The 9,530-nt window shown below is 39.7% G+C and overlaps 2 protein-coding genes across 2 annotated transcripts; both read left to right on the forward strand.

The window, feature by feature from the left end:
• Window positions 1-2,057: 2,057 nt before the first annotated feature.
• LOC140156684 (uncharacterized) lies at window positions 2,058-3,313 on the forward strand. Its single transcript, XM_072179620.1, has one exon. It carries the CDS (start codon window positions 2,096-2,098, stop codon window positions 3,311-3,313), a length of 1,218 nt encoding a protein of 405 aa, XP_072035721.1. The 5' UTR covers window positions 2,058-2,095.
• Window positions 3,314-3,334: 21 nt separating this feature from the next.
• On the forward strand, window positions 3,335-8,342 carry LOC140156682 (uncharacterized). The gene has a single exon (XM_072179619.1). It carries the CDS (start codon window positions 3,444-3,446, stop codon window positions 6,894-6,896), a length of 3,453 nt encoding a protein of 1,150 aa, XP_072035720.1. The 5' UTR covers window positions 3,335-3,443; the 3' UTR covers window positions 6,897-8,342.
• Window positions 8,343-9,530: the final 1,188 nt, after the last annotated feature.

Raw genomic sequence — 9,530 nt, forward strand, 5'->3', positions numbered from 1 at the left:
GGCCAATTTTGTGCCTATTTTTGCATTTTTCTCAAAAATCATAGCGCATTGGTGACAAGTAAGATATGTATATTATAGGGGCAAGGACTACAACTACTGCACTGGAAATTTTATTTCAGCACAGACAACAGTTGTGGAGTTGCAGTCAAAAATGAGGGAAAACCAATATTTGATCAATAAATCAATAACTACTTGCCTTGAGTTGCTGAATTTTCAGTACAGTAGTTGTAGTCCTTGACCCTATAATATACATATCTTACTTGTCACCAATGCGCTATAATTTTTGAGAAAAATGCAAAAATAGGCACAAAATTGGCCAGGGGTGTAGTACCCCTTTAACATTGTACAAACCTTGCCAATGGTATAAATGAAATCAAGTAGGAAGGTTTGGCAAGTCTTCTACATTTGACATCCACACACCCTTTATGGAAGACTTGAGCTTAATCTTTCACACACAGAGTATGTATTTCATACCGGGGGTACTCAGTACAAATGACCATACGGGACGTGCACTTAAACATGGGTAGCATTTTCAGCCTTCTGGTATATCAATGACCCCTTTTTCAAAGCCTATTTTGGTATATGAATGGGTCCTTTTTCAAAATTTTCTCAATTTTTTGAAAAACAGCCCATTTTTTCCATAATCTAGCAAAAAATTTCAAAATTTTCCCAAAATTTTGGGAAAATTTGTAAAAACTAAGAAAATTTTGGTTAAATTCGGCCGAAAATTTTGACTTTTGGTATATCAATGGGTCCAAATTTCTTGAAAAAATTGGTATATTTATGGGTCCACTTCCAAAATCTCAGCGGCACGTCCCTACCAAAACCAAACTTGAGTACCCCCGGGATTTCATATTGAGTTGCCTGAATGGCTCCATTTGAGGTCTGCACATCCTCTGTGTAAGATTAAGGTTGTGTTTTAAATGGATTAGTCCAATTTGTGTACATAGGACAGGAGTATATGACCCTGTGGTTCAGTGGGGGTGCGTGTGCGCCTGCAAATGAGGACATATTAAGACTTTTTACATCCTGCAGTAGGTTGCAATTGCATGCCAAATGCATTTTAGAGATAAGTCCGCTATTGTGGTTTATCCAGTAAGAGAGAACAAAATACTAATAGGATTAGAGTTAGGTTAGGGATAGGATTTAGGGTAAGGGTTAGGGTGAGGATAAAGGTTAGGGTTAGGATTAGAATTAGGATTTATTTGGTGTTCTCTTATACACGAAGGATACACCGCTATTGTGCATTAAAAATACCAACCATAGTGTGTAGGCAAATTTTGTACTGTGTATTATACACGCTACAAAATCTGCCATTTCATTGTTTCAGACGCTCTCATTTTGATAGCAATACATAAGGTCCACGGTTGCAAGTGTATGGTGGGAGGGGTGCGTTTGTAAAAGTGTTTTACGCACATCCCACCCCCACACACATACCTGTAAAAACCAAGAGGACACAGGATTTTCCAACTGACAACTTTTAACTTGGGCCTACATGTATCTATCTAGACAAGACATGGTACACTTGAAACCCTGAACCAATCCATGGATTCGCTATGAATTTTACTATCCAACAGGGACCTGCATGACCCTGTACCGGCAAACGAGACATGGATTGCATACCGTAAAAACTTGATAGTTAGCAAATGTGTTTACTATCGAGCGCTTTTGAAAACATGAAATTGTACCATAGTCCTGCGCTTTAACAACTGAGCTAATTGGGTTGAAACACAAATTTGCATGTTTACTTGTTCGTATATAACTATGTGTATTGATGATTTGCTCAAAATCCTTTACACTTTTGTGGATGGGGTTCTGCATGTTTGCATGTTTTAAAAGCGGTCGATAGTATAAAGCACATGCTAACTATCGAGTTTTTACGGTATATGCAGGTAACCAAAGACATCTTGTGTGTCCTTTGTCTGGTTATGGTGATGGAGCCTCACAATGCATCTTCTTCACCAACCCTGCTGAAAGACATAACACATTGTTACATCTACTTCTTTCTTTTTTGTTGTATTTATTTGTGCTATTTATTTACATTCCAGGATGTGTAATGTAAGGACAACTTCCTGATCTTGGATAGGAACCAATCATGGCTGACTACGACAGCAGAATTCCACACCTTCTTGAAGACAGACCCAGCTTTGAAGATCAACATGCTGATGCATTCAACAAGGAAATTGGACACCATGTTACAAGTAGATCTGAGAGTAACACTGGTAGTAATTCACATGAGGGAATAGTGCATGAGAGTACTGATGAAACTATAGAGATAAGGTTTGAGGGTAGTGGTGGTAACTATGAGGTAGGTGGCAGCTTAAGAGAGGAGAGTAATATGGATATTGAGGCAAGATTCAAGGAGGAGGTGATGCAGAGTGGTACAGAGGTTGGTGATATGGTGGAGGAAGATGCAGATGGTCAGCAACAGGTGGTATCAGGAGGAGAGATGGCTGGTAACTTTCAACCTCAATCTATAGATGGTTCCGGTCAACCCTCGCAAGTTTTGGTGGACCCTCACGAACAGGAAGCATATATTTTCACATGCCCATTTTGCTTTGAGAGATACAAAGATGCTGAGGACCTTAAAATCCATCTTCCAACACATATGGGGATGAAAATAACAGGAGCTGAAAGTAAAGAGAAAAGCAAAGAAGACCACCAATGTGGGGAGTGTGAAAAAGCTTTTGATAGCTATGAGCTTCTACGCACACACTTACAAGTGCATAAAAATAAAACTGAAGAATATAAACTTTTCAAATGTGACATCTGCGGGAAGCAATTCCGTACACGATACGGACTAAGCAATCATGCAAATGTGCATAAATTGGACGAGTATCGGTGCAATAAATGTAAGCAGTATTTCATGGATGAAGAAAGCTTGGTGACTCATACCTTAGAACATACCAAAGTGAAACAAGAACAAGTAGAAGACAGTCATGTAGACACTATGGAGAGTGTGGACAGACTTGATGCGATGAAATTAGATCAAGTTGTCCATGAGAGTGCAAACTTACCGGATGTAGACAATAAAGATAACAATAATAAGAACCAACGTGGTGGCACCGCAAAACAGGTGGATGAAGTATCCCAGAATGACGTAGACTTGAAGACTTACAAGTACAAGTGTCAATTTTGTGGCAAACTCTTCAAAAAGAAAGTTTTGCATACTATACATCTCAGAACGCATACAGGAGAGAAACCGTATGCCTGTAAGTACTGTCCTAAAGCGTTTGCACGTAAATACGTGCTTACATATCACGAGAGAATTCACAGCGGCGAAAAAACCTCATCAGTGTACGCAATGCGATAAATCCTTCACAACGCCAGCCAGTTTGCATGCCCACAATAGGGTCCACACGGGACAAAAACCGTACTGCTGCTTGCATTGCGGTCGTAAGTTTGCATTGCGCAGCAGCCTGAGGGTACATCAGTCTATTCATATGGATACAAAGGATTTTGAGTGTGAACAGTGTTCAAAATCATTCACTTTGAAGAAGTATCTGAATCGTCATGTGAAGAAATGTCGCGTGGTCACAAAACACGAGCACGAGTGCAGTCGGTGCAATGAGACTTTCCCGACTAAGACAAGATTGGCATCACATGAGCTTATGTGTATGGATAAGAATAAAACAGTTAAAGAGGAGAAAAAACCTGAATCGGCAAAGGGCAATCATCCTCTCCATTCTTCAAGTAGTTCAAATGATGACAATTTTAATAACGGCAACAAACAGTCCTCTAGTGGTAAACAAGATCTGCAGTGCAAGTTTTGTCCTAAATACTTCACTAAACCATGTTTGTTGAAACGACATGAACGCATCCACACGGGAGAGAAACCATTCGCATGTAATTACTGCCCTCAGCGTTTTGCAAGAAAAGAGAGCGCTCAGCAGCATGAAAGAATTCACACTGGTGAGACGCCATATTCTTGTGAGTATTGCGACAGAAGCTACAGAAGTGCGACAAGCTTGAGGGACCACCAGAAGGCCCACCTCAAATGCTCTGTGTGTCATAAGAAATTCAAAAACGTAGAAGCAGTTGAAACACATGAAAACACACATAAATTGGCTTATACTTGCATCAAATGCGACCAACGTTTCCGCTCTAAAAGACTCCTTGATTCTCATGCTAGGACTCATGAAGACAATACGATAACTATATATAAATGTGAAATTTGTAAAGAAGTCTTTGGTACGAGAGCATCGTTAACAATGCATAAAATGACTAACCATGAGTCTGAAGAACAAAGCGTAGCAAGTGGTATACACGATACCCCTGTTGTGAAAACGGAATTCTCTGCGGATGAGGAACAAAGTGAAGAAAGATCAGATGATGATCATCAGAGGGCACACAGAGAAGATCAAGATTCAACAGATTTTTACCAGTGTGGTTACTGCGGCAAACGAGAGACCTCCCTTTTCCGCTTGGAATCGCACGAACGATCCCACACGGAAGAACGCCCTCACTCTTGTTCAAAATGCTCCAAAGGCTTTGTTCGAGAAGATGTCATGAAATTACACGAAAGTGACTGCACTTTTGTAGGAAGACTTCCCTGCGATTTGTGCGACAGGACTTTTCGGAGTGAATTCACCTTAAAATTACATCAGAAAAGTCACACAAAGAAGGGTTCTCTAAATTGTAAGTACTGTGAACAAGTATGTGATACTATGGAGCAACTGCACTACCACGAAACGGATCATATACGAGTAAAAGGAAGTAAGAAATCTCACAAATTTAAATGTGGATTCTGTGGCAAAACATTTCAAAAAGATTGCCGTCGAATCGTTCATGAACGAAGCCATACAGGAGAGAAACCTTATGTGTGTACCTTATGCCCAAAACGTTTTGCGAGAAAAGACAGTTTGAAAGTCCATATATGGACACACAGCAACTCAAAACCATTCTCTTGCCAAGTTTGTGGTAGGACTTTTAAACTGAAATCAAATTTGAATGCGCATTTGAAGAATATGCATGATGTGGATGAAGAGTTTGTGTGTCAAGAATGCGGAAAGTCATTCAGGAGTGAGAAGTCCTTACGCCAACATGATATTTTACATAGCTCTAGCGTGGTGGTTTGCAGCGGCAAGTTGAAAGTTTTTGTGTGCCAATATTGTGAGGAGAGTTTCAGGAGATTGAAAGCATTTGCAAAGCATTTAAAACAGGAACATGAAGAAGAGCATGGTGGTATCAGTATCAAGTATGAAGAGGATGATGTCGGAGAGGAGGAGGAGGATGATGATGATATCACTAATGATGATGATGATGCTGATTATGTCCCTGAAGAGGATGTAGACAGTCAAGACAGCAATAGATTAAAGAAGAAAACACTTTACCCGTGTAGTGTATGTGAGAAGAAAGAGACATCAATCTATCGCTTGGAAACTCACGAACAAACACACAGTGATGAACGCCCTCATACATGCCAGATATGTTCTACAGGTTTCATACGAGAGGAGGCACTAAAATTACATGTTAACGCTTGCATTTCTAGGAAACGGATAGAGTGTGAAGTCTGTCAGAAAATCTTCAAGAATCAGTCAGCGTATAAGATGCATCAAAAGACCCATGAGAAGAAAGAGCATCTGTGTTCTGTATGTGGAATCGTCGCATCTAGCAGCGTGGAATTGAGAGAACATAGGAAGACACACACCGCTGACGTATTGCGGAATTACTACTGCACTGAATGCCCCAAATCATTCACGCATAAGAATTCTCTCGCAAATCACATTGACACGTGTCATCGAGATCCGCGTAGACCCAAATGCGAGCACTGTGGTGAGACATTCGTCAACGAAGGTTGGCTGCAGCAGCACATGTACAAGAGTCACTACGAGGTGCTTGTCGTTGAGCAACAGGTGAAAGCGCAAAATCAGTCAAACCTATCGACGGTTAACGCTGGAGTACATCAGAGCGAAGTATCAGCGATTAATACTGATATTCACCAGAGCCATGTTTCAACGATTAATACTGGAATTCAGCAGAGCCATGTTTCAACAATAAATACTGGAATTCAGCAGAGCCATGTTTCAACGATTGACGATGGTGAACATCAGAGCCATCAACCTGAACCTGTCAAAACAACAGGTGGATTTGAAAATCTTCATCTGCAGTCGACTATGGACTGCATTGAGACACTAGCTGCGTTTAGTTCATTACAAGGGGATGCATTGGCTCAAGTTGCAAATAAATCTGACCTCCATCAAAACCAGCACTGTGCAGATATGTTACAAGTAGACTTTGGTTCTGTGAATCAGTCAAAGGAGTTGTGTGGTGGTGGTGATTTCATTGGAAGTAGCAACAGAGAAAGCAAAAGTACATGTATGGAAGATTTAAATTTACATATAGGAGGAATGGCACCTGATGGGCGGGGTGATGCATCTGGTGTAGTCTCTGAAGCAGCACCGGCTGAATTGGAGGAAGGTGAAAAACAAAATGCATCAAGTGAAATTGATACACCTGTGAAAGAGATGAGGAAATATCCTTGTAAATTATGTTCAAGACGTTTCAGAAAGAAAAGTGAATTACGGAACCACACTCGCACGCACACAGGTGAGAAACCTTTCCTATGTAATCAATGCGGAAAGCGGTTCAAAGTTGTATCGGGGTTAAAAGCGCATGAAGACCGCCACCTGGGAGTCAAGAGATACAAATGTACAGAATGTGGAAAAGAGTATGCAAATCCAAGTGGTTTGCGAGAACATATGGATGCACATAAGGGGATTAAGAGATACCAGTGCACTGAATGTCCAAAGTCATTTAGACAACGTCAGTCTTTGAAGGAACATCTTGATGTACACCGGGGATTCAGGCAGTATCAATGTGATACTTGTCCAAGGTCTTTCAGTCAAAGAAGATCTTGGAGAATGCATATGAGAAGTCATGGTAAAGTTGTGTGAGTTAAATACACATCACAAAATAACTCCCCTTTTTCAGATTACCACAACTCACAATATGAGCAGCGTCATTTCAATATCTTCACTGCATAAAGCAGAATCTTGGTCAAATATCTAGTTACCACGATAGGAATTGCTTTATTCTGTGTGGTAGTAACTGGATAGTTGTCCAAGATTCTGCTTTCTGTACCTTGCCTGGCAGAAAGCAGAATCTTGGTTTGGTTAACTATCCAGTAACCACAATAGGAATTGGTTTATTCTGGTGTGGTAGTAAATGGATAGTTGTCCAAGATTCTGCTTTCTGTACCTTGCCTGGCAGAAAGCAGAATCTTGGTTAACTATCCAGTAACCACAATAGGAATTGGTTTATTCTGGTGTGGTAGTAAATGGATAGTTGTCCAAGATTCTGCTTTCTGTACCTTGCCTGGCAGAAAGCAGAATCTTGGTTAACTATCCAGTAACCATGATAGGAATTGCTTTATTCTGTGTGGTACACATGTAGTTACTGGATAGTTGTCCAATGTATGACTGTATATGAGTTTTTTTGCCAGTTTTGCCATTTTGCCAGTTCAAACCAGGCAAAAACTGACAAAACAGGTTTTTGCCACTTTGCCGGCAAAAACAAGTTTTTGCAGGCAAAAACCGAACCCTGTTTGTAATCTGATGCAACAGGCCAATCACAGTCGTGAAATTTGTAATTCAGATAGAGACAAAATGTTAAACAGGGAGCAAAAACAATAAAATGCATAGGAAAATAGGCATTGTAAAAATGCATGGGGTGATTTCAGCAATGGAATGCAATTAATGTGCAAGTTCATGATGATAATTTTTCGAAATTACCTAATTGGCTTGAAGAAGCCATGATTAGATTGATATTGTGTCACAAATAATAATTGTGATGTGATCAAGTCTGTCAGGAATATTTATTTTGAGATATTACCAATAATATTGTTCAACTTCCTTTGTATTTTTATTGTTCTGAGCAACACTAAAATGGCAATATCTCTGGAATCGCACATGTAACTCTTATTATGATGGGGTTTTCAGGAAAATAAAGTTCTGGGAATGCCTCATGTAATGAAATTGAAAACTGAATTTTGATTTTGATGGACATCAGACTCATTTAGCATGATCGCATCACAATTATATCAATGTCATTCAACGACAATGCATGTAGTAAGATTCAAATTTGTTGATAATGTACCTGTGTTATTTAATGAATGATTCTACCTGTACAAAAAGTAACCAAGCCATGATTAGGCTGAACATCAAACATAATATCGAGGGTTGAGAGCTAGAAAGCATTGTAACTCACAATCACCTGCTCCCTCAAAATGAGCATAAAGTTGTCAGGACACTATAGTAGATACAGTCCATTTGATCATCACAAAAAATGATTTTTGAAGACCAAAGCAAGGAGCCAATTTTATGCTTATTTGTGAGAGCTGGTCATATGTGTACATCCATATCAAAACGATGCACTTGTCGCCTGCTACATGTGTCTCATTTTACATAATACCTAGGAATAAATACCAGACTCATTTCAAGTGGAGGTCACCTCAAATCATACTGAAGTCACTTGATTTAGGAATACAGAGAACATATTCCTAAATCATGTGACTTGGGGATGATTTGAAGTGACCTCCACTTGAGATGAGTCTGGTATTTATTCCTAGCTTTTGTGTGAAATGAGACACATGTAGCAGCCGACAAGTGCATCATTTTGATATGGATGTACACATATTAAGTTACGACATTGTGGTTCTGAAACCTCGGTATTAATGGATAACCACACTACAGGTGCTTTGAGATGTAGCGGGTATTAAAACCAAGCCTCGAAATAAGCAGGCAACCAGGAGCAATTTACCCAATGGTCATAATATTTTGGTTCCTGGTCCACACCAAAATCAAGTGAACCAGGCTCTACATTTAAACAAAAATTAGAGCCTGGTAGCTAGCTCTTTAAAAATGGCTCCTGGTTCACTAGATAATCACAGGACCAGGAGCCGCTTTTTCCAAATGTGTGGCTCCTGGGGCAGATCTGCTTATTTTGAGGCTTGATTAAAACATACAACTCTGCTGGCTTTACATGGTTTGTAAATACTCAAGTATGTCTGTATATAAAATTCAAATCAAGTATTTATATGTCTTGTTCTTGAAATATGATGTTCATCATATTTACTGTTACGTAGATTCAACTTAATACTAGTACCACCAAATTTGTGTTTGATGACATACAGGCCTATTGGTACTTAACAGCAAAGAGCTTAAAGAGGAAACAACACACCTAGATTTATTCATAAAGTGTTACAACAAGGAACATTTTGTGGCAAAACATAATCTGTGATAATTGAAGTGTCCAACTCAAATGGGTAAGTCCCGTTACACTGGGCTATTCCAGTTGAAATCCAAACACCTCCTATGGAAGACATGACCTTAATCTCCCACACAGTTGGAGTAGATTTCAGGTAACCCCATTTGAAATTCCCTGTGTGGGTGATTAAGGTCATGTCTTCCATAGTGTGTGTATGGCTTTCAGTTTGAATTAGTCCAGGGATCGATACAAAGGGATAGGCATCCTAGACTGCTGCCCTCTGTTGAAATATGTATCCTAGGTCTAGACAATAGGCGGATTAG

The sequence above is a fragment of the Amphiura filiformis genome, chromosome 7, assembly GCF_039555335.1.
Source record: "Amphiura filiformis chromosome 7, Afil_fr2py, whole genome shotgun sequence".
Taxonomy (NCBI): domain Eukaryota; kingdom Metazoa; phylum Echinodermata; class Ophiuroidea; order Amphilepidida; family Amphiuridae; genus Amphiura; species Amphiura filiformis.

Excerpts from the sequence above, each read along its gene's own strand:
- LOC140156684 (XM_072179620.1), top strand. The coding sequence starts at position 2,096 with ATGGCTGACTACGACAGCAGAATTCCACACCTTCTTGAAGACAGACCC.
- LOC140156682 (XM_072179619.1), top strand. The coding sequence starts at position 3,444 with ATGGATACAAAGGATTTTGAGTGTGAACAGTGTTCAAAATCATTCACT.